The sequence below is a fragment of the Mus musculus genome, chromosome 5, assembly GCF_000001635.26.
Source record: "Mus musculus strain C57BL/6J chromosome 5, GRCm38.p6 C57BL/6J".
In the NCBI taxonomy this organism is placed as follows: domain Eukaryota; kingdom Metazoa; phylum Chordata; class Mammalia; order Rodentia; family Muridae; genus Mus; species Mus musculus.
Window position 1 is genome coordinate 94,433,869 of NC_000071.6, and position 26,063 is coordinate 94,459,931.

At 42.2% G+C, this 26,063-nt stretch overlaps 1 protein-coding gene and 1 non-coding gene across 2 annotated transcripts in view; one reads left to right on the forward strand and one right to left on the reverse strand.

Moving 5' to 3' along the window:
• Pramel41 (PRAME like 41) overlaps positions 1-14,683 on the forward strand; it is a 43,115-nt gene extending 28,432 nt beyond the window's left edge. The window contains exons 4-6 of the mRNA XM_017321257.1: positions 11,922-12,236; positions 12,702-13,292; positions 14,116-14,683. Of these exons, the coding sequence (XP_017176746.1) occupies positions 11,922-12,236; positions 12,702-13,292; positions 14,116-14,683 (1,474 nt within the window). The remainder of the gene's footprint in view (positions 1-11,921; positions 12,237-12,701; positions 13,293-14,115) is intronic.
• On the reverse strand, positions 263-3,072 carry BC080696. The gene is made up of 3 exons (XR_168623.5): positions 2,773-3,072; positions 1,728-2,318; positions 263-830 (listed from the first exon to the last, which is right to left on the reverse strand). It is a non-coding gene; the product is annotated as a cDNA sequence BC080696 (transcript).
• Positions 14,684-26,063: the final 11,380 nt, after the last annotated feature.

Consider the following 26,063-nt stretch of genomic DNA (forward strand, 5'->3'; position numbering starts at 1 on the left):
TGAAGAACAAAAAGTTTACAAGTCCATGACAAAGGATCTAGTTAATCTGTCCTGGCAGAGTCAATTCAAAACATCCAAGTTGCCTTTGTCAGTCCACAAGTCTGCTCCCCATGTCAAGCTTAGCCTCCAAGATCCCAATTATTGCACATCCTTTCCTTTCCAAGTATCTGTACATTGCCTGAAGTCAGTCTCTGAGCACCCCAGATGAGAGATGTGTCTCAAGACTGTCATTTATTCACATGCAGAAGTTCTGAATCCATGTTCACCGCCAGCAAAAACAAAGTCTGGCTCTCTTGCCATAGACACAGCACTCACCACATTTGTGGCATATACGTGTAGCAAAAGAGAGGCTCTTGGGCTGCCTTATTGCCCTTAGTGTATCCATGAGTTCCTGACAAAGTTGGGCAAATCTTTCTACAGAGACATGTCCCAACTCATTATAGCACTCCAGAGAGGCAGGGTACTGTTCCACATTCATCTTGTTCCAGTTGGCTGTTTGCTGTAAAAGGTCCTTCAGAATGGGCATGGAGAAGTCATTGTTGTAAAAGTTGACCTTGGTGAGCTGAGAGCATTGTATGAAGGAAGGTAGGAGTGCATTGAGCTGAGAGTCCTTCAGCTTACATCCCTGCAAATTCAGAGTCTCAAGAGTTTTTACCACTTTCTCTAAGAGACCTCTCAGAGGCATCACATCCAAAACCTGTAAGACCACGCCTTTCATCTCCAGATGTTTTAGCTGAAAGAGACTCTGACAGCAAGAGAAGGAATCCAAGTCTGACTGTGAAATTTGGTAGTGAGTGATGGAGAGGGACCCCAAGGGTGTCATCAAGCACCTAGGAATAAGTGAGACCAGATGGTTAGTTCTGGCAAGTGGTGATGGAGAGCGTGGAATGCAGTTTATACAGTTGTAGAAGGGACCAGGTGACCCAAGGTCACCCACACTTAATCTGCTGGCTTCAGTCCCACACAGAAAACCAGTTTAGCCCATAAGACACATAGAGGAAGTTCTGTGACAAAAGAGTCCTGACAGTATCTAGGGACATTACATGTGGGCTCATTCAAAGCTGCATTTCATCCAAGTTTCTGAACAGTCACTCTTGCTATCCCTTACAGTTCCACACAATCCCTCATATCCCTTGTACTCCACAGTACTGGGGCTCAAAACCATGGGAAAGTAGGGGAAGATATTAGGCTGTTCCCACAGATCTTAGCACAGAGCTAACCTCCTCACTTTGATGGTCTCCCCCAGCTCCTAACTACAACCTTAACTCTCTGTTCCCTTCTGATCATTTTTGTTTGGTTGGTTGTTTGATTATTTTGTTCCTTTTCTCTAGACAGGATTTCTCTGTATAGCCGGGCTGTCCTAGAACTCACTCTGTAGACCATGCTGGCCTCTAACTCAGAAATCCACCTGCCTCTGCCTCCCAAGTGCTAAGATTAAAGGCATGTGCCACCACTGGCCAGCGCTTCTGATCATTTTGTTGGCTGTGACTCCAAGAAGAATTACAGTCTCTTCTGATCAGATCTGTGCTACTCCTTACCTCCCTTCAGTCTTTTGCTTCAGGAGTAATTATTTGAGACTTTGAATCAATACACATAACGGCCATATTCTAAAAGGTCCCTAAAATTTGTTCCAGGTGGCTGACTGTCAGGCATTGTACATGAATAATCCTTAAAACGGACAAGAAAAAATGCTCTGCTAGGTAACTCAGATCTCCATCCTTGCTTACCTGAAGACCTGACTCATGTGGTCTGTGAGAAAGTGGACACCTTGCATGGAGAGATGCTGGAGACAATTGAATTTGGAGAAGATAGAAACGAACTCCTTGACACACTTATCTTTTCTGTCTCCTGTCCTATTGGCAATCTTGAAGACATTCTTATAGAGGGGTGCCAGGAGAAGTTTGCGAAGATTTCTCATCTGCCATAAGCAGGGAGCAAAACGGGCCAGATTGAACACATTTCACTCAGTGTTCAGTTCGAATTCCTCGATGTGCTCTGGATGAAAGACATTCAAAATCTCTAAGACAAAGTCCACGGGCATAGCCCAGATCTTCATGTTTATACAGCACAAATGTAGGGAGTCCTTTCTCTGCTGGGCCCACTTCAAGAAGTATGCTTGTGTTTCATCACGGCGGGGCCTGAGGCACAGGTCTGCTACCACCTTCAGCTGCCTCCTCCTTGCATATCTGCGAAGGACCTTCACTACTGTAGGCTTCTCATCCAAGGGCTCTGAAGAACAGCTACCATCCTCTGCACCAGCCCATATGTCCCAGAAGGCATGGTGCACATTCCTCAGGTCCAGAACCTGAAGTTTTCCCCTGTCGGGAGTGAAACATGTCAAATGTCAGCAGACATGACTACCCACAGTCAGCTTTGACTACCTGACTCTAAACTCAAGTCTCCCCAACTTTGGTAAGGTATAATTTCTTGAAACAGAGTGCAATGTGCACACAAGCATGCTACAGAATCTTTCCCTGAGCTGCATGTGTAGACCTGACCACTTTCCTTCCACTAAGGTACTCTTTATTTCTCCTTAGTCCCATTAATAGTGGTTGTGGGAAAACCAGGAATAAGCTCATTCTACAGGCTACTTAGAGTAAGCTGTAATCCACTGACAACTGTCAGTTACAACTGTCCTTAGTCCAAGAAGACAATAGCTTCAAGGTTCCTGCACCACTGTCTGATGATCCCATCAGAAGCCATTCTCCCTGAACCCACAATCTCTACTGTGTACCCAAATGATCCCTTATAGACGACTTGATTATTACGCACCTGGGGTGAGATTCTCTTGTCAGTTGCATGTCTATTCCATCTAGCACAGCCTGCAAGGTCTCCAAGTTAGGTGACTTCATCAAAGCCCCCACAGGGAGACAGGGAAAAGTCCAGGCTGCCATGATTGCCTTCATGAGCTTCTTAAGTCTGCCAGCAAAGGCCCTCTGGAACAGTGCTGGGAAGAGCAGAAAAGGCACCTCCTCCAGACAGGACAAGGCCAAAGCCTCATCTCTCAGCAGAGCCTTCAATGTCAGATTCTGGAGAGTGGACAGAGTCTGAACACTCATCCTCTTCAGTCTCCAGTCAGAAGGCTCCTTGGGAAGGATTCAGAAAAAAATATACTTTCAAGACAAAGTTTGTAAAACTTCCTCACCATTACATCAACCACTAATCTTCAGAGTTACTACTCTGACAGTGACAGAGAAATCAATTTACCTCTTCAACCTAAACTGGTGGTGGAAAGACAGACTCCCACAACCGGGGTCTTTCTAAAAACCAAATGAGCACATAATTTCAAATCAAAATACTTTTTGTGTGACCCTTTCTCAAAAACATTCTTAAAAAAAAATTCCAGGGGCTGGTGAGATGGCTCAGTGGGTAAGAGCACCCGACTGCTATTCCGAAGGTCCAGAGTTCAAATCCCAGAAACAACATGGTGGCTCACAACCATCCGTAACAAGATCTGACTCCCTCTTCTGGTGTGTCTGAAGACAGCTACAGTGTACTTACATAAAATAATAAAAAAAAATTCCAAAATCAAACAAAACCAACCGACTGACCAACCAACCAAAAAAACAAACATACATCTTTGTGATGCAGATCAATATTAATTCCCAGTAAGCAGAATGACTTCAGTGCATTTCTACAATTTTTAGGGTTTCCTGGGTCTGGTAAGCAGATCATGTACACAGAAGAAAGCTATGTGGAAAAGATGAAACGCAAAGCCTAAGGCAATACATATGCATAACTCAAAAGTTTCACTCGAGCAATTGGGCATTGAAGAAAACCAAAGATACATGGTGTACAGGTCTACAGTGTGACCCAGAGCCTGTCTCTCTCTCTCTCTCTCTCTCTCTCTCTCTCTCTCTCTCTCTCTCTCTCTCTCTCTCACACCACACACACACACACACACACACACACACAAATTCAGTGAAGAGGAAACCTGAAGGAACAGGTTAGTCAGAATGATCTGCTTTCCAGCTTCCCAGGAGCCACATGGCCAGTTCTAAGAGAGTTTGAACAAGATACAGAATACTTGTCTCAAAAATTTTATGAAACACACTAATGAACTATGCAAGCTATAGAAATATATCAGTGATGCTACAGAAATATATCGGTGATAAGGCTAAAAATTCAATTGGAATGAAACCCAAGGTCTTCAACCTGTTCCTCTAAAGAAGTCTAAACTTCTCTACATCAAACAGCATTACCCAAGGAAAAACCAGTACATACCAGTTGAGCACTGCAGATAGGTCTCCAAGTCCCAGCTGCACCAGGCAGTTATCAGGCTGCAGGTCTCTGAGTGTGTTCTCTGGATCAACTGGAGCCTTTATATACCTCTGTGCTAACCCCTCCCTATTTTAGCCACACCCTTCAACCAAAACTGGAATTGGATTTCCTGGTTTAATCTCCACCCTTCAAATTCCAGATCAAAGATCTAATCATTTCATCGGTTAAATCAGAAGGACTTGTATTCACATACTCTCCACTCTTCCTCACCCCCCCCCAAAAGGTTTCATGGATAAATATGAACATTCCACTTGTTAATTAACCATATAACATCAAGTTTTTTTATTTGTTCTTTCATTTACTTAAGGTTTACTTAGTTTTCAATTTGTTCCATGGGTCTTGTCATGCTCAGAAGCCAAGGGTGTTTTAGAAGTCTAATTCTAGAAATTCTTCTGCCTCAGAATCCTTCTTATTGCTAGGATTACTGTTATGAATAAACACATCTGGTTGGATTTCATTCATGGGACCAGAGTCATTTTTAGTTTTCATCAGCTAAGGGTTTAATCTGTTATTGATCAGAGACATACCATAATTCAAAGGTATTCTTTTTAGCTGGATTTGGGACAGAATACAGAGTCAGAGTTAGGAATAGGTACTGGAGCTCAAGGGCTGAAGTGGATGTTCTGTCAGTAAACTGCAGCAGCAGCCACACAAAAGGTAGGGCAGGAGCAAGGCTTGATTCCATTACTATAGTGGCCAGGGTGTTGTGTGTGTACTCAGTTGGTAGGGAGCTACCCAGCATTCAAAGATTCCTCTCTAAAACTCTCTGTGCAACAGACAAGATGGGGCATGCTGGTAAGCTCAAAATTGGAAGTGGGAGGTAGGAGGCTCATTTTAATGTCATCTTCAGCCAAACTGTAAGCTGAAGTATAGTCTGATCCCTAAAAGACAAGGGAAATGGTGCCCTTGGCTGCTCAGGCAACTTAGATTATGACAAGTAGGATCAGCCTAACAAAATTCCTCAGGGATGTGGGTCTTGGGCTGGAGACTTGGCTTAGAAAGAAGGAACACCTGTCAACCTTCTATTCCTATCATCTACATGGTGGCTTGAAATGATCTGTGACTCCAGTTCCAGCAGTTGTGAAACTGCGTTCTGACCTTCTAGGGGAGCAGCCATGAGAGGGCTGCCCATTCATAGTTGTAGGCAAAGCACCCCTACACATAGAACAAATCTTACTAAAACAATACATTTATACTGAGAATGGGAGCATACACATTGATTCCCTCCCCTCAGGAGTCAAAGTTTGACTGATTCAGGGAGTTCAGAGCTACCCTTATCTTAATAACTAAACCCCAACCAGTGAAATCTATGGAGTGAGGATCTTTCACAAAATTAAACCAGAGCTGGGCAGGGTGGCACAGGGCATAAATCCCAGCACTACAGTCAGAGGCAGGAGCATCTTTGATTTCGAGGCCAGACTGCTCCTCAGAGTGGCTTATGGGACATTTAGGGCTTTTAAACAAAGAGACCCTGTCTAAAAACAACAAAACAAACACACAAACAAGATGAAATTTCCCAGATGGTGCAGGTGCAGACTTAAAACCCAGGATTAGGTAGGTAGACACAGGAGAAGCTCTGAGGTCAAGGTTAATCTAGTATACAACGTGAGTTCAGGAAGAACCAGAGATGGGTAAACTGACCAACCCTGTCAAAAATCAGTCAAACAAACAAACAGACAGAGAGACAAAAACCAAACAAAAAAGTACCCAAAACACAAAATAAAATTCTTAAATTAACTTCAAGGGAGCTTAAGAGCCAGTGAGTTGGCTCAGAGGGGAACGGCACTTGCTGTCAAGCCTGAGTTCAGTAGTGGTAACCACAGCTGTACTGACAGAGACCACTTCAGTTTACAGTCCACCCACTCTACATGCACACTCCCTAGCTGATCCACCAATTCACAAATGAACTAAGACAGTCAGCATGTACAGAAGAGCAGGAGAGCTATCAAGGGTGGTGGTGCAAGTTTCAGTGGACTGATGAAGGATGACCCCCAAACTACATAATGTAATTCTGTGTCTCCCATTCAAATACCAACAATGGGAGCTGGGTGTTTGATTGGCAGCTCAGCCTCTTGTTCTGGCTTCATGAATTAAAATATCTGCAGTAAAACTCCTTGGGTCAAGAAAAAAAGGCTTTCTCCAAAATGCTAATGAGATCTCCTTGGAAAAGAAAGAAGAAATCCAAAGTAGAAAGAAAGATTTTCAGAGTAAAATGGGACCAAGAGAAAGGAGACTTTGAGCTGGATGGGGCTCATGACCAGGGAATTCTGGAGCCTAGGGGCATTGACCTTGCCGAGTTAATAGGCACTACAGTTTTTAATGAAAGAGCCACAAGTACCACTGTCTAGAGATAAAGACAATGACCCGCCTTTTCATTGGATATTTTCTTTATTTACATTTTCAAATGTTAGCCCCTTTCCTGGTTTCCCCTGTGAAAAACACCCTTCCCCTATGCCCTCCCCCTCCCCCTGCTTACCAATCCACCCACTCCTGCTTCCTGGCCCTGCCATTTCCCCACACTGGGGCATACAGATAAGTGGATATTAGTCCAGAAGACCAGAAGCTCAGAATAGCCAAGATAAAATTAACAAACCACATGTAACTCAAGAAGAAGGAAGACCAAAGTGTGGATCTTTTATCTATCTTAAAGGGGGTGGACAAAAGGGGGAACATGGAAGGAGATACAGACTCAAAGTGTGGAGTAGAGACTGAATAAACGACCATCTAGAGACTGGCTCACCTGGTGATCCATCCCATTTACAGTCACCAAACTCAGACACTGATGTGTACACACTTTTCAGCATGCATAAACAATGTCACACCTCAGAGTTGGAATGGAGGCTTTGTATACATACCCAATGGTGGGCAAAAGCTTTCTTCAGGTCCAGGCTTTGTGCTCAATGGGAGACAATAGATCCCTGATCATATTATATTGCAATAAGTTTTTTTCTAGAGATTTTCTGAAATTGACCTGTGTTCCTCTGAGCAGCTTGTCCAGGCTGTCCTTGGGGAATTTCATGCACAGTAGAATCTGTTGTTTGGGTAGTATTGTTGCACCAAGGTTCAAGGAGCCCTGTCCTGGTGAGGTTGACCTTCTGTTCCATGCTCATCAGAGTAGAAGAATGGAAAGTCTCAAAGTTTTTCTTGATCTGGTTTGTTTCTTGTTTGTTTGTGGGGGGTCTGGGGGGTATTTTTTACATCTGTCTTTGTTTGAGGGTTTCCTCTGGACCTGACTGTGGCTGAGATCCTGTTACTAAGCACTATTCTCTGTTTGGCCATGAAACTTCTAACCCCCTTGCTATTCAGGTGCCCAGAGCTTTTATTCTGGTAGCTTGGTGCTCTCTATCACCTATGCAGATATAGCAGATGCTTCAACAACCGTGCCTATAGTATTTAGCCATTCACATCTTCCTAGCACACACTATTCCTTTCTTTTTTCACCTCTGAGCCACACCAGTAGGACCTGGGAAGGAACATTGTGAGGGTCACACCAACACCTGTTTGTTGCCCAAAGCTATGAGCAACCATTTTCTTCCTTGACTGACAATTGAATTTAACAGGCAAAATCCAGAGACTACAGGCTCAAAATCCAAAGGAACTGATGATCTTGGCCTCTCCCATTGATTTTCTCCAGAAATGTGGCTGTCACAGGACAATGGTAACATCTAGCCTTGATCCTCAACCTTTGCATATCTTGAAAATCTCTACCAGATGTGCCTAGAGAGTAACCTCAGGGGTCATTCCAGAATTGCTTCTTCCAGGGAGAGAGCATCAATGACACTGGTTCCTATGAAAGTACAGAATATAGATCAGTTTCCTTCCAGTCCAGTGTACACAATGAAAAGGCTTGCTAGCTACAAGTCTTGGAACAACTTCTCTTGAGGCACTTTCCTCAAGATTGGGTCTCATTCAAGGAGCCACTGGCCTTCTCCATGTTGTGGGTTCTCTCATGATCAAGAGTTCTATAGCTCCCAATTTTCAAGCTTCCAAAACTGTACTACCTCACTTATCAAGTCTGGATACTGAGATCCTTTCCTGTAATGAACCCCCATGCTATTCGTTATGGCTGCCTAGGTGAAATAGTCCTCATCTATAACCCTGTCTACACGCAAATTAAAGAAGATACTATCTCTGCCTCTTTGTGTAGTATGAGCCTTCAGCCTGCCTAGTTCCTATCTCAGTGGCATTATCTGTAGACAATGTGCTAAGCTGGCACTCCTTCATGTTAATCAGATATGGGATAAAGAGATAGTTCAGGAGTTAGGAGCATGGGGGACAAAAACACAGGACCTGACACACAAAAGCTAGGATATGTACCTGAGGTATCTGTTAGAGAAGCCAGTGCTCTAACTACTCAGTCATATCTCCCTCCCCTTTTCTTTGCGTCTCCCTTACTGAAATATTTTTTTCATACAACGTGTTATGATTATGGTTTCAACTCCCCCAACTCCTCTGAGGTCATTCCCACATTATTTTCCATCTCAATCCACACCCTTTGTATCTCTCCTGAGAAAAGAAACAGGCACTTAAAGAATCCAGAAACATGTGTGGCAGAACACAAGTGTACTGCCAGGACAGGGGAGGAAGAGGCAGGACCACCTCCAGACTGGCCTAGCAAGTGAGGTACAGAACAGTTTAACATACAATGAGACCCTGCTTGAAAAACAAACAGAGAAATGAACAAATAAACAAAAAGAGCAACAGAAAATCAAAAGAAAAGAAGAACACACAACTTGGAACAGGACAAAATAAATAAGCCAACAGAAAAAGAGAGCCAATCCCACCCCATCAAAAAAATAAAGTAGAATCATCAACAACAACAGCAAAAAAAAAAATCCCAAAGAAATACAGAATACATTCAAAGACACAGAAATCCCAGAAAAACAGAAAGAAAGAATTTATAATCTAAAAGCAGAACAATATAAATAAACAAAAGTGTATAACACAACTTTCTAACACTCAGATCTGCTAAATTGTCTTTGAGTTTGTTTTGTTTCCCTCCTACAACTGGTTAATTAGTCTTCTTTTAAGAGTAGGATTTGTATCCAACAGAAAATTTCCATTTAACTCCAGGCAGTGGTGGTGCACATCTTTAATACCAGCATTTGGGAGGCAGAGGCAGGCGGATTTCTGAGTTCAAGGCCAGCCTGGTCTACAAAGTGAATTCCAGGACAGCCTGGCCTACACAGAAAAACCCTGACTCAAAAAACCAAAAAAAAAAAAAAAATTCCATTTAACAAGTTTAGTGTTTCATTTGGAAGACTTTACTTTATAGATTGGAGACAGCTTCTGGGTTCGGAATGGGAGCTTCTCTCAATACTGTCATGTGGTACAAATTTGTGCATGCCCTGTGCCCGCTGCTTCAAGCTCTCTAAATTCATATGTGCATCAGTTCTGCTGTGTTTTAGAAGGCCTTAAGGTATCTTCAGTAGAACGATGGCTACTATGAACATAGTCAAGCAAGTATCTTTGTGGCATTGTGGGTCCTCTTTGGCTTTCTGTCTGTGAGTGGTAAAGCTGGGTCTACAAGGTAGATTGAATCTCAGTTATTTGAGAAACTGCCAGATTGATCTTACAAGTGGTTGTGCAAGTTTGCACTCTCTTCAACAATAGAGATGTGTTCCTCTTGTTCCATAACCTCCCCACATGAGCTGTGAAATGAGGTTGAGAGCTCTGATTCAATCACTGAAAAGGTTGCATGTTACAAATACGATTAAAAGGGTGGAGTTTAATCATTTACTCCAATTCCAGTTTGGGATTGGTGGGTGTGGCTACAAAAGGGAGTGGTGAGCAGAGAGGTATATAAAGGCTTCACTGGAGCCAGAGAACACATTCAGAGAACTGCAGCCTGAATAACCGTCTTGTTTGACCAGCACTCAGAGACCAGTCTACAGTGTTCAGAACTAGTAGGTAATGATATTCCCCTGGGTCATGCGGTTTGATGTAGAGACATTTAGACTCCAAGTTAGGACAAAACATGTTAATTTTTTCTTCTTAGAGGAATACATTGAACACCTGGGATTTAATTTCAAATGAAGTTTTAGCTTCATCACAAACGTATATGTTAACCAGGTGATTTCATTATTATGGTTGATTTTCTATTTTGTTTAAGCTGTCCTACAAATGGCCATGTGGCATTGGGTAGGGTGAAAAGCAATAACCTTTTGACTCATAAGACTCCTCAGTATTAACATTACTAGTGTGTTCCCTCACATTTCCATTCACTCAAATGTTTGTGCTTGTTTTTGTGAGTCACTGGCTCACCTGGAGACCAGGGGACCATGTGTCTTTGAACACCTTTAACTCACAATAGCTTGAGTTACACTTGGAGTGTCTTAATGTCTCACTCAATGTCTTACATTAGGCTTTGCTTGATATCGCTTTCACACAGCTTTGATTTTTTTATATGGTCTGTATATGGGACCCAGAAAACCCTGAAAATTATAGGAACCCATTGTCATCATCATGCTTAGTGGATCAATATTGATCCAAGACACAGGGTGTTGTGTGTGTGTGTGTGTGTGTGTGTGTGTGTGTGTGTGTGTTTACTGCTTCCATGATTGTTGTGTGTTGCATTTTTGTTTTGGGTTTTTTTTTCTTTTTTCTTTTTCCTTTTTTTTTTTTTTTTTGTTGATTATTTAATTACATTTGAATTGTTGTTCTTTTTCCCAGTCTTTTCTTTGGCAGCCGCTGACCATCATCTATCCACTTTGACTCTAAAACAATACTCCCTTACACACACACCCAGTCCCCAACAAGCCTCCACAGGACCAAGCATCTCCCTTCCCATGGATATCAGATAATTCAATCATCAGCTACATATTTATCCAGAGCCGTGGATGCACCCGTGTACAAACTTTGGGTGGTGGTTTCATCCGTCAGAGCTCTGAGGGGTCAAGTTAGTGGATATTGTTGTTATTCCTATGGGGCTTTAATCTCTTTCACCTCTTCTGTTCTTCCCTAAGCCTTCCATTGTGTTCCCCTGGCTCAGTCCAATGGTTGCCTATAAGTGTCTGCAATTGTCTTACATGCTGGCACAGCCTCTCAGAGAACAGCTATACAAGGCTCTTATCTGTAAGCACATCTTGGCACCAACTATAGTGTCGGGGATTAGTGTCTGCTGATGGGATTGATCCCAGGGTATGCAGTCTCTGGATGGTCTTTCCTTCAATCTCTGATTCATTTTTTGTCCAAGTTTTTCTTTAGATGGGAACAGTTCTAAGTTAAAAATTTTGAGATGGGTGACTGGGCCCTTCCCTCACATGGGGAACATGCCTATCCACTGAGGCTGGTCTCTTAAGGTTCTATCTCGCTTGTGCTGCACATGTTGTCTTGGGCCATCCACATTAAGTCCTGTGAGTCTTGTCAATTCAATATTACTTTCATTCTTTCTTTTTTTAAAGAGTGTGTCACAAACAAAATTTTTGATCCAAAAATTATATACCCATTTGGGTGATAGAGAGGCTGCCATGATGACAGTGTGGGCGACTGTCTTTCTATGACGTCTTAGGATGAAGAGGTAAATTGATGTCTCTACCATTGCATGAGCAGTAACTCAGAAGCTTAGTGGTTGATGTGATGGTGAGGAAGTTTTATAAATATTCTCTTAAACGTATATGCATTTCTGACTCCTTCCCCAGGATCCTTCTGATTGGAGACCTTAAGAAGATGAATGTTCATACCCCACCCACACTCCAGAAGCTGGCAATTCAGACTCTGGTGAGAGAGGAGGCTCTAGGCATGTCTGATCTGGAGGAGATGGCCCATGGACTCTTCCCAGCACATTTCAAGGAGGCCATTGATGGCAGGTATATCAAGCTCATAAAGGCATTGGTGATAGCCTGGCCTTTCCACTGTCTCCCTGTGGGGGCATTGATGAGGACTACTGACCTGGAAACATTGCAGGCTGTGCTAGATGGAGTAGACATTCGTCGAACCATAGGGTTTCACCCCAGGTAAGCAATTTCCAAGTCCTGTAGAAGGGAGCAGAAGGAGTACACATTAGACATTGTCAGGGAGATTAGATCTGTCATAAATGGATCAGATGCTTCTGATGGCATCATCAGGCAGGGATACAGGGTTCTTGACAGCTACTGTTTACTTGTACTGAGCACAGTTCGATATGGATTAACCTTGAATATGGACTAGAGTAAATGTGGCCTCACAGTGGAATGAGCCTATCCCTGACATTCCCACAAGAACTAATAATATAAGTAAGGAGAAGTAAAGTGTACCTTATTGAAAGAAAAGTATTCATGTGTACAGAAGCACAGGAAAGCTTCAGTAGCAAGCCTGAGTCCAACTTGGATATCAGGTCCTGAAAAAAAAATGTACACTTTAGCACAGAAGAGAGACGAGTTTAGATATATGTAGTAAAAGCTAATTCAGGGTCTGTCATCATTCTTATGTTTCACCTGCAGGAGGAAAAAACTACAGTATCTCGACCTGAGGAATGTGCACCATAGCTTCTGGAACATATGGACTGATTCAGAGGACAGTGACTATTCAGCAGAGATCTTGGATGAAAAGAAAGCCCTGCAGGTCCGTCCCAGATATGCACTGAGGCAGCGTCTGAAGGTCACAGTTGACCTGTGCATCAGGTCCTGCCTTGATGAAGCACAAACATGGTTCTTGAAGTGGGCCCAGGAGAGAAAGGGCTCCCTATATTTCTGCTGTACAAAGATGAAAATCTGGACTCTGCCAGTAAAAGCTCTCAGACATATCTTCCACATTTTTGATCCAGAGCACATCATGGAGTTAGAACTAAACACTGAATGGACTCTTTTAGAGTTGACACATTTTGCCCCCTATTTTGGGCAGATGAGAAATCTTTGCAAAGTATTCCTGGCACCCCTCCACAAAATCGACTTCCATTTACCCAATAGAACAAGAGTCACCGAAGTCAAGTGTATCAACAAGTTTGTTTCTCAGTTCTCCAAATTCAACTGTCTGCAGCATCTTTTCATGTTCTGTGTCCATTTTCTCAGATCCCAGATGAATCAGGTCCTAGGGTAAGCCATGATGGAGAGCTGGTTCAGCTATCAGAGCAAATCTGTCTCTCTTTTCTTAAGGGTTATGGGGACATGATGCCAACCAGTCACTAGGAACAAATATTTAGAGACTCCAAAGACTGGAAGTTATGTCTTGTTTCCATGAATACTCAGTTATACAAGGGAAATTTTACAAGATAAATCAGTATCTCAAATGAACACTCATGAAGTAGGAAAGTGATTTGAGGTAAAGAGTAGGTCAGATCTAGTAAGGATCAGTTGTATTTCTTCCTAGAATCATGGCCGCCCAATCAAATGGAAACTGAAGAGGAATGGAAGTGTGTAGTGAGAAGTCAGGGGACTCACAAGTACAGGGTAAACAGGAGCTATATGTTCAGATCTGTTAGAACAGCCTTCTATCATCACCCACTTCCCATGGGTTAAATGTTTTGAGCCCAGTAGTGCTGAATACATGGGGCAGGAGGTAGAGCTTGGGCTGTAAATGAGAGCAAGCATGACTGCAGAGGGAATGATAGAATGCAGATTCAGTGAACACAAAGCAAATATTGAGATCCTGTCAGAATTCTATTGGGATGGGATTTCTTCTGTTGCTTTCTGGGATTAGGGGATGAACTGGTTTTCAGGTTTAGAGTGAGGCCAGGAGATAAATTAAGAGGTTGAAATGACTGAGCAGTTTCCAACAGAAAGCATCATAGATGATGTCCTTAATCACTTAGTAAAACTGATCTTGGGGCACCTGATTCCTGCTACCACTCTGTATATCCCTGCCAAACATCTACAAGCCCATTTGCCATAACTAACCATCTGTCTCCTTTACCTCTAGGTGCTTGATGACACCCTTGAAGACCTTCTCCATTACTTACTCCCTGATTTCACAGAGAGATTTGGATTCCTTTGCCTGCTGTCAGAGCCTCTTTCAGCTAAAACATCTGGAATTGAGAGGTGTGGTCTTACTGGATTTGGATCTTATGCCTCTGAGAGGTCTCCTCATGAAAGTGGCAGGCACTCTTGAGACTCTGGATTTGCAGGGGTGTAGGATGAAGGACTCCCAGCTCAGTGTCCTCCTACCTGCATTCAAACAATGCTCTCAGATCTCCAATATCAACTTCTACAACAATGAATTCTCCATGCCCTTCCTGAAGGACCTTTTGCAGCACACAGCCAACTGGAGCAAGATGAATGTGGAACAATACCCTGCCCCTCTGGAGTGCTATGATGAATTTGCTCAAGTCTCTGTAGAAAGATTTGTGCGACTTTGTCAGGATCTCATGGATACACTGAGGGCAATAAGGCAGCCCAAGAACACCTCCTTTGCTACAGATATCTGCCACACATGTGGGGAGCGCTGGGTCTTTGACCAGGTGGCCAACCTTTGTCGTTGCTGGCAGTAAAATGGGAACATTCTGGATTGGAATAAAAATAAGGTTTGGGACACATGTCTTACCAAAAAAAAATGTATTTTCCATCTTCAGTTGTAATAAAAAGAACAGAGAAAAAAATCTCACTCAGCCTAGTCATTATACCCCCTTTCTGTAAACTATCAATAAAATAATTTGTTACTCTGTATTTATTGAAAACTTAGAACATGATTTCTTTGTTTAAACATCATTGTTATTGTCTGAATTGAATAAAGCATCTAAATTAAAAGACTACAACAATCACCCTCTGGAAAGAAGTAAAAAAGTACACATTGAAGCCAGGCATGTCAAAATTCACAATCTTGGGAAGGTGGATAAAGTTATCAGTTATGGTGGGAAATATATGAACTTCTAGGCTGGCCTAAAGTACAGAGGAAGAAAAAAAAATAAAGAACATACCTCTCTCAGACTCGTTCTTTCTGTCTTCCCTCACACCCTTTCTCCCTGTCTGAATGTCCAATTCCCTGAACTTGTTCCTTAAGACCAGTGAACTCACCTGATATTTTCCCACAATTAACATGCTTTCATATTCTTAAAACAAACAACATGTAGATTGAGAGAGACTCTTCACCAGTGAAGAGCACATGCTGCTTTTGCAGAGAACCAAAGTTCTGTTTCAGAGCTAATAACCACGTGGCTGTCAAATGGAACTCAGGCTTCAGGTGCTAGGACCCTCCTTTCTGTCCTCTGTGGATCCCACCTTTCACATGCACAAATCCACATAATACACAGGTAGCTATTCAACCAGCTGAAGAACTCTTTAAATAAAAAAGGACTCAATTTCACAAGGGAATAAAAAATGGCCCAATTAATTAAAATGGTGATGTTGTTCAGTAGCACTTGTGTGTCTGTGAAGGGAGCATGTGGAGTTTTAGGCATATCCTTTGAGCTCCATTGGTGAGCAATATTGTAAGATGCTCTGAGCTCCAGAGTTTGAACTCTTTCACTATGGGTGAGTGAGAAGAAATTAGTAGTTTGTCACTCTGCAATATTTATTTCTGTATGTATTTTATGTATATTCCTCTTTTATTTGCATGTATCCTTGCATGATAGAAAAAGGCATCAGAACGTTGTATAGATGGTTGTCAGCTACCAGGTGCTTGTCTAGAACTGAACTCCAGTTGTCTGAAAGAGCAACCAGGATTCATAATTTTTGATCCTTAAAGGCCCATGTTTGAGAATGGTAAACATACTCATGGATAGAGAATCAAAAGGAATCAGGAATTTATTTTGCACAAAAGCTTACGACTTTGGCATTATCTTTAATTCATTACAATTCAAACATTTTGTGTACATGTGTGTGTTGCTGGTATGCTTGATTGTTTCCTTTTTTTAGATAGTCACTATGTAGATCAGCCAATGATATAGCAATATCCTGAGTCATTCTAAGAATGGTCAGGATGAGCTTCATTTCATAGAATGTTTACCTAGCCATTCACAGGATCTATGAACCAAATTAACAGGGTGTGATAATATGTAACAATTATCTCAGCACCCTCTAGGTTGAGAATTCAGAGCAGGAATTCAGTAGCATTCTATCTACTTATCTAATACCTAATATAAAAATTCAAAAAACTTCCTCTTGATAGGGAGCCAGAGTCCCTGAGCACTTTCCTTTTGATGTCTCTTGAACTCATCTTATCCCTGATCAGGAAAGGAACAAAACTGTTCAAAATAAGTAAATAAAAATCAAAATAATAAAAAATCCTGAACAATTTCTATAGTATAGTCTTTACGCATATCTTGATCAGAGAAGAGAAAGAAACAATGTACAGAGGGAGGGAAATAAGAACTAAATATAACCTTACCTATTTATGTCTTAGGGAAATGTCTGACTGAAACAACATTCTTTGTGTAATTGACATATACTAATTATCAGTTATAAGTACATACTAACTAAAGGCACCAAGCTTCAATCCAATGTTCAGAACTTTGTCTTATATCAAAATAATTGCATATTTCATGACTATTTAGTGTAATTATAAGTGGCTCATGAGAATATATGTTGCTAACATGTTTCAGGAAAAACTTGTTTCTGTTCAGTTTGTTGTGGGCAAAGTTTAAATGCTAACATGTCTAGCTCCCTGTTTCTCATTTCTTTTTGCTTTCATTAATTCATTTATGTATTCACTTTACCACCTGATCACTTCCTGCCTGTCTTTTCCTCCCAGTTCTACCCTCTGACCTTTTCATCTTATTTCCTTCTGCCATTCTCCTCAGCAAAGGAGAGGCACACACTCCCCACCCCTACCAGGTTCCACACCACTTTGACACACCAAGTTGCATCAGGACTAAATGCATCCTCACCCACTGAAGCCAGACAAGTCAGCCCATCAAGGGGAAAAGGTTCCAAATGCAGAGAACAAAGTTTAAAAGGAGAAAACACCCAGTCTGATTTTTAGGAGACCCTCATTTAAGACCAAATTTCACATCTGTTCCATATGAGTAGGAGGCCTAGGTCTAGACCATGCATGCTCTTTGATCGGTAGTTCAGTCTGTGTGAACTCCCAATGGGTCCACATGACTTAGTTATGTAGGTCTCCTTCTGGAATGCTTGACTCTGTTGTAAAGCTCTGATGACCCTTAGCTAATGGGGACCCTCGAGTGAAGAACTCGTAGAAGGTGATGATTTCAAAGTCAAGAGAAATTTATTGTTCCAGTATGCTAGGATCGTCATGCACCTCAAGAAGAGGCCCCAAACCCACATGGCCCATTTGGCCAGTTTTTATACAGCAACTAGGCACAGTATGAATTTTAAACTGATTGGTCTTTAGGGAATGAGGTGGCAAGGACTTCTCTTGTCTGTAGGTGGCAAATGGACGCTGTGCCCATGGGTATTCCTGAGAAATGTAATCCAGGAAGGGAGGGTGCCTACATGCTTCATGACCTCCTCTGTCTTCCAGGAATGGCTGGGTCCTTAAGCTCTGCTGTTTGGTCAAATTTGGTAAAAAGCCCTGGGCTGATCTTTTCACCATCTGGCTCCCTCTATCCTTCCTCTGACTTTTCCACAAGACTCCCCAAATTCTGTCTAATGTTTGGCTGTGGGTATCCATCTGCTGCCATCAGGTGCTGGATGAAGCCACTCCCAAGACAGTTATGCAAGGCTTCTGTCCTTAAGTATAACCAAGTATCATTAAGAGTGTCAGAGTTTGGCTCTCTTCCATGGGGTAGATCTCAAGTTTGGTTAATCATTGGTTGTTTATTCCTTCAATCTCTGCTCTATCTTTATACCTGCATATCTTGTAGGCAGGGAAATTTTTGGATAGGAATTGGTGGATTGGTGTCCCCCTCCCTCCATTGGAAATCTTGCCTAGCTAGAGGAGGTGGCTACTTCATCTCTTTATACCCATCTGCTGGGCTCTCAGCCAAGGTCCCTCCCATATACTCCCAGCAGCCTGCTCCATCCAAGGTCTCTTGCTTTTCCCTGAAATGCCCCCACATGGATTGCTTTTCTATCTCCCAAATCTCTAAATCCCTTGGCCCTTCCCACCATACCTGATACCCCAAAATGTTCCTGTCCCTGTACCCTCTCCTATATAGTTCTCCCTAAGAAATCACCACTGATACCGATTTTATTTCCTCTTCTGAGTGAGATTCAATCACTCTACCTTGTTCCCAATTGTTACTTAGCTTGTTCGCGGATTTGGATTGTAGCATGGTCATCTTATACTCTATAAGTAATAATGCATTAACAGTGACTACATAACACGCAATTCCTTCTGGGTCTGAGTTACCTCACTCAGAATGATCTTTTCCAGTTTCATCCATCTGCCTGAAAATCACATAATATTCCATATTTTTAGTAGATGACCACGATTCCATGGCATAAATGTACAAAATATTCCTTATCCATTCTATGGTAGAGGGACAGGTGGGTTGTTTCCACTTTCTGCCTATTATGAATAAAGGTGCTATGAATGTAGTTGAGCAAGTATCCTTGTATTATGGGGAAACATGTTTTGAGTATTTGCCCAGGAGTGATATAACTGGGTTTTGAGGTAGAATTATTTGTGAGAAATATCAAGATTGATTTACAAATGTAGTATAAAAGTTGACACACTCACCAGAATTTGAAGACTGTCTCCCTTACTCCACATCCTCACCAGCATGTACTGCATCTTGAGTTTTTAGTCTTTTTTTTTAAAGTGGAAATCTTTTTTTATATATATATTTTTTATTATAACATATTTCCTCAATTACATTTAGAATGCTATCCCAAAAGTCCCCCATACCCTCCCCCCGACTTTCTTACCCACCCATTCCCATTTTTTTACCATGCTGATGGTTATAGGATGGACCCTCAAAGTACTTTCAATATGCATTTGACTAGGAAAGTAGAATATGTCGTGAATTGCTTCTTGACCATTAGAGATTCCTCTGTTGAAAATTCTCTGTTGACCTCTGTACCCTATTTTTAAATGGGGTATTTGGTTTGTAGATGTCTGGTTCCTTGAGATATATATTTTGTTTGGATATCAGCCCTCTGACAAATGAATAGATGGTAAAGATGTTTGTTTGTTTGTTTGTTTTTTCATTCTATAGGCTTCTGTTTTGACATACTAATTCTGTCCCTTGTCTTCCAGAGGATATTCCATTTAATGGGGTCCCTTTAATTAACTGTTGAACTGAGTGCCTGAGCCATGGGTGTTCATTTCAAGAAGTCATCACCTTTTCCAATCTGTTCAAGAGCCCTGACATTACTAATGATATTCTGCAGACAGGAGCCTAGCACAACTGTCCTTGGAGAGGAATCACATGGCCATAAATAGAATCACATGCAGAGACCCCAGGCAAACGAAGTTCAGGGAATTTTGTAGGCGGTGGGGAGGATTGAAGGAGCCAGAGAGATCAAAGACAGCACAAGAAAAACCTACAGAATCAAGCTACCTAGCCACAGTTGGGATCATTGAGATTGAACTACCGACCAGAGAACTTTCATGAGACAGACCTAGGCCCCTTACACATATTTAACAGTTCTGAAGCTTGGCTTTCATATGGAACAGAAACGACAGGACAAGGGGTGATTACTGACTGTTGCCTAACTTTTGATCACTTTCCCTTATTTGGGCACCATTGTCTAGCCTTAATTGAAAAAGATGCACATTGATAAGCTAATATTTATCCATGGGAGGTTTCCCCTTTTCTGAGGAGAATGGGAGGCAAGGTGTGGAAGAGAATAGGGAGTGATTGAGAGGAGTGGAAGTGACTGAGGGTATGCTATGAACTGTAAACTAATCATATGACCCTGCTGCTGGCTTCTGTCCTTAAGCATAGCAAAGTATCATGAAGAGTGTCAGAGTTGTGACAGACATGTAGACCAATAGAATAGAATTGAAGACCCAGAAATGAACGTACACATCTATGGTCACTTGATCTTCTACAAGGGAGCTAAAAGCATCTAGTGGAAAAAAGACAGAATTTTCAACAAATGGTGCTGGCACAACTGGTGGTTATCATGTAGAAGAATGTGAATTGATCCATTTCTATCTCCCTGTACTAAGGTCAAATCTAAGTGGATCAAGGAGCTCCACATAAAACCAGAGACACTGAAACTTATAGAGGAGAAAGTGGGGAAAAGCCTCAAAGATATGGGCACAGGGGAAAAATTACTGAATAGAACAGCAATGGCTTGTGCTGTAAGATTGAGAATTGGCAAATGTGACCTCATGAAACTGCAAAGTTTCTTTTTTTTGCGTTATAAATTTTATTCATTTATTTATTTATTTGTATATTTTTGTTAAGTATTTTCCTCATTTACATTTCCAATGCTATCCCAAAAGTCCACCATACCCTACCCACCCCTCACTCCCCTATCCACCCACTCCCACTTTTTGGCCCTGGTGTTCCCTTGTACTGGGGCATATAAAGTTTGCAAGTCCAATGGGCCTCTCTTTCCAGTGATGGCTGACTAGGCCATCCTTTGATACATATGCAGCTAGAGTCAAGAGCTCCGGGGTACTGGTTAGTTCATAATGTTGTTCTACCTATAGGGTTGCAGATCATTTTAGCTCCTTGTGTACTTTCTCTAGCTCCTCCATTGGGGGCCCTGTGATCCATCCAATAGCTGACTGTGACCATCCACTCATGTGTTTGCTAGGCCCCGGCATAGTCTGACAAGAGACAGCTATATCTGGGTCCTTTCAGCAAGATCTTGCTAGTATATGCAATGGTGTCAGCGTTTGGAAGCTGATTATGGGATGGAACCGTGGATATGCAGGCTCTAGATGGTCCATCCTTTCCTCACAGCTCCAAACTTTGTCTCTGTAACTCCTTCCATGGGTGTATTGTTCCCAATTCTAAGAAGGAGCAAAGTGTCCACACTTTAGTCTTCGTTCTTCTTGAGTTTCATGCGTCTAGCAAATTGTATCTTATATCTTGGGTATCCTAAGTTTCTGGGCTAATATCCTCTTATCAGTGAGTACATATTGTGTGAGTTCCTTTGTTATTGGGTTACCTCATTCAATATGATGCCCTCCAGGTACATCCATTTGCCTAGGAATTTCATAAATTCATTCTTTTTAATAGCGGAGTAGTACTCCATTGTGTAAATGTGCCACATTTTCTGTATCCATTCCTCTGTTAAGGGACATCTGGGTTCTTTCCAGCTTCTGGCTATAATAAATAAGGCTGCTATGAACATAGTGGAGCATGTGTCCTTCTTACCGGTTGGAACATCTTCTGGATATATGCCCAAGAGAGGTATTGCAGGATCCTCCGGTAGTACTATATCCAGTTTTCTGAGAAACTGCCAGACTGATTTCCAGAGTGGTTGTTCAAGCTTGAAATCCCACCAACCTTGGAGGAGTGTTCCTCTTTATCCATATCCTCGCCAGCATCTGCTGTCACCTGATCCCACACACCTATGGTCACTTGATCTTTGACAAGGGAGCTAAAAGCATCCAGTGGAAAAAAGACAGCATTTTCAACAAATGGTGCTGGCACAACTGGCGGTTATCATGGAGAAGAATGTGAATTGATCCATTCCTATCTCCTTATACTAAGGTCAAATCTAAGTGGATTAAGGAACTCCACATAAAACCAGAGACACTGAAACTTATAGAGGAGAAAGTAGAGAAAAGCCTCAAAGATATGGGTACAGGGGAAATGTTCCGGAAAAAACAGCAACAGCTTGTGCCGTTAAGATCGAGAATCAATAAATGGGACCTCATAAAGTTGCAAAGCTTCTGCAAGGCAAAAGACACCATCAACAAGACAAAAAGACCATCAACAGATTGGCAAAGGATCTTTACCTATCCTAAATCAGATAGAGGACTAATATCCAATATATATATATAAAGAATTCAAGAAGGTGGGCTCCAGAAAAACAAATAACCCCATTAAAAAATGGGGCTCAGAGCTGAACAAAGAATTCTCACCTGAGGAATACCGAATGGCAGAGAAGCACCTGAAAAAATGTTCAACATCCTTAATCATCAGGGAAATGCAAATCAAAACAACCCTGAGATTCCACCTCACACCAGTCAGAATGGCTAAGATCAAAAATTCATTTTCCATTCTTTATGCTGCCATTTTGTCCTATTGATGCTGTCTTTTGCCTTACAGAGGATATTCAGTTTCATGAAGCCCATTTATTGTTGATCTTAATGCATGAGCTATGGTTGTTCTGTGCAGTAATTAGTCAACTTTTACTATAAGTTTGAGAGCCCTGACACCATTAATGATATTCTTCAACCAGTAGCAATTAGGAGTGGAGGATATAAAACTATTTACACTACTACTGTTTTGTTTTCCTCTAATCTGATTGTGACTGTGCCCCTTTTCTTTTCTCTTGAAGTAAATAGTATTTCATATGCAAGGGCCACCATGAGATATAGCCTAAAAAGGAAGCTCCTGTTACTCGAAACTCGGGATCACTGAGCAAGAGTGAGGGAGAGTGACTGGCATTTCTTTCTTTTCCTTTCTTTCCTCTTCGTTTCCTTTTTTGATATTATATTTATTAGATATTTTCTTTATTTATATTTCAAATGTTACCCCCTTTCCTAGTTTCCCCTCCAAAAATCCCCTATCTCCTACCCCTCCCCATGTTCACGAGCCCACCCACTCCCATTGCTTGTCCTGGCAATCCCCTATATTGAGGCAGAGAGTCTTAGCAGGACCAAGGGACTCTCCTCCCATTGATGACCAACTAGGCCATCCTCTGCTACAAATATAGCTAAAGCCTCAACTTCCACCATGTGTTTTCTTTGGTTGGTGGTATAGCTCCAAGGAGCTCTGAGTGTACTGATTAGTTCATATTGATGTTCCTTCTATGAGGCTTCAGTCTCCTTCAGCTCCCTGGGTATTTCTCTGGCACATCCATTGGGGACCTTGTGCTCCATCCAATGGACAACTATGAGCATTCACTTCTGTATTTGCCAGGCACTGGCAGAGCCTCGCAGGAGACAGCTATATCAGATTCCTGTCAGCAGACTCTTGTTGGCATCTGCCCAGTGTCTGGGTTTGGTGGTTGTTTATGGGGTAGATCCCCAAGTGGGACAGTCTCTGGTTGGTCATTCCTTCAGGCTCTGCTCCGAACTTTGTCTCTGTAACTTCCTCCATGAGTATTTTGTTCCCCATTCTAAGAAGGAACAAAGTATCCACACTTTGGTCTTCCTTCTTCTTGAGTTTCATGTGTTTTGCAAATTGTATTTTGGGTATTCTAAGGGACTGGCATTTCTTATCAATGATTTCCTGAAGGACAAAACTCTGCTACCAGGAAAGCAGAAGAACCAAAAGAAGAAAACAAATAGAATAAAATCATTCAGAGGCCCATTTAGTTATATTTCCATATCTCTATCTCTATCTATATATCTATATCTCCATACATCATATATTTCCATATATATTCCATATACTCCATATAATTTATATATAGTTATATTTTCAAGTACAAATTAATCATGGTTGCAAGAGCTGGGGAGAGGGTGTTGGTGTATGGAAGCTTCTCAGCCTAGCCCTTGGTGAGAACACACAACTACCCGAGGCACCATTTATACTCTGTGTCAGTGCTGCCCCCTACTGGAAACCAGGTTGATCTTGGCCACAGGATTGCTTCAGAGATTCAAGGATCCTACTACCTGCACTCCCAGCCCGTAAGGATCATTCTTCAAAATCACATGTATTTTTTGAGACAGAAAAGTCACAATCCATTAATAACTGCATTCTATGGAATTGAGCAGAGCTTACAGACCAAAATCATTATCTTACTTAAGGTTTCTATTGCTGTGATAAAATCATGACCAAAACAAATTGGGGAGGTTTATTTGACTTCCCCTCAGAGAAGAGGAGTCCTCACACAAATGCACATTAGCTTACCAAGGTGCATCTGTTTTTATTGAGGCTAGACAAGGTTTTCCAGTTAGAGAAAAGGGGCCAAAGGCAGGCAATAGTCAGAGGAGTCACTAGAGTGTAACACCCCCCCACTCCCACCCAACCTGAAGTTCACTGAATCAGACCTCCTCAACTTTGTTGCCACTAAGGAGATTATCTAGGGTGGATCCTGCCTCCATAGATCACTCTATTGTTCAGCCCCTGTCCGCTGCTACCTACTGGGAGTTGGCCTAGATATACAGGAGTCTACATCTGATCCTACAGGTGGTCACCTGCAGCTGGACTCCAAGGATGATTTGGTGGGAATGGGCTTCCTCTCTCCTTTATACAGCGTGTCTGCCATTAAAAATTTGAACCTTGATCAGAACACTGTCTTGGTTTCATCTCTCTCGTCACCTAGTTTCCCTCTCTTTCAGCGCCTGCCTGTCATTCAGGTGTACCTGTCCTTGTGAGCTGCTGGAAGGCACGCAACACTAGAGGACTTCAGATCGGGAACTAAAACAGGGCAGGAACCTGGAGGCAGAAGCCTACACAGAGGCCTTGAAAGGTGCTGCTTACTGGCTTGCTACACTCAATGCTGCTGTTGTTCTTGGGGTCATCACATGATACTGGCAGCTCCAACACACTGGAGTCTTCTGCTGTGTCAAGATTGCACTTTTAGCAATAGGATCTCATAGGCTCTCTCAGGGTCGAAGCTTCATCTTCTCTCCATCACCCCTATAAACATGTGCCTTCAACTGTTACTGAGGCTTTAACTTCACCAATGTCCTCTCCTGGCTTCTCACAGGGACAAACTTCAGATGCTCTCCTTTACCCTTCATGCCTTCTAAACCAGTATAGCCTTGATGACTCTTAAACAACAAAGAATGGCTGCCAGTGCAGGAGGTTTCTCCAGTATTCCCCTCCAGGTTCCTGCTTGACTTCCTCCCCTGATGCCCCTCAGTTAAGGACTGGGACCTGAAGGCTGTAAGAGGAAAGAAATCCTGACTCCTCAAGTTGCTTTTGGTCAGAATGTTTTGTCACACAGCAGAAAACTGGTTAAGACAGCATGTCCCAAAGTTTTCATGTGGGTGATGGGAAATGATCCCAGTAGTCTGAAAGAGCAGCCTCTTAACCACTGTGTGGTCTCTCCAAAACACCCCCATTTTTTTAAAAATTCAAACCCATCCCTAGTGGCAAATATCCCCCAGCAGGATCATAGTGACTGAGTATTCCCAAACAATGCCACCAACTTGAGAGCAGGTATTAAGATACCCCCACGACTAGAAACAGCATCATATACATCCCACCAGAGATTGTTCATTCACAAAACTCAGCATCAGCTTATAATTTATTTTCTTGATGTAAATTATTACAAAAAGAAGGAGGGAATAAGGCACTCAGTTGTTGAGTATAGTCTTTAATAAAATGTAGACTTTCCTAAGGTAACATTGTTTTTTCTTGTGACTTGTCTTCTAGATTGTAAACAATACGAGGACCAGTAACTTTCTGTATGAGGGGACATCATTAGACCTGACAACTGTGAAGCAGATGAACAGACTGAAGTCATCAATTCCTCATGTTCCTTTCTGAATCTGTCCCTCTGGTGTTCTCATTAGGCAATTACAAGTCATGTGACTCAGCACAGAATTATTCTCTTAGAGAATGATGACTGTGGTGATGAGACTCCTTGGACACTCTGAAAAGGCTTCAAGGGGTCTTAGGACTCAGCATGCAGGCATGCCAGCTGGGATGAGGAGCTGGTCCTTGGAAGAAGGGCTGGAAGAGCTCAGTGTGTTTTCCACCAGCTTAGCTGATAAGCCCAACTCACTTGTGTTGAATCTGAAATTGAGAACCACTTTACCTTTCTAGTTACAAATGTATCCCCTCCTCACACATAAGAACCACCTGCACATTTCACTGTGAGAGCATTCACTCCTGTAACACTGTTGTCAGATTGGCTTGTGAAAGTAAAGCTGGTTTCACAATTTAGCCAAGTTTTCCCTTTTCTGTGGTGTCCTGGTACTTCGTACAGGTCGATTTG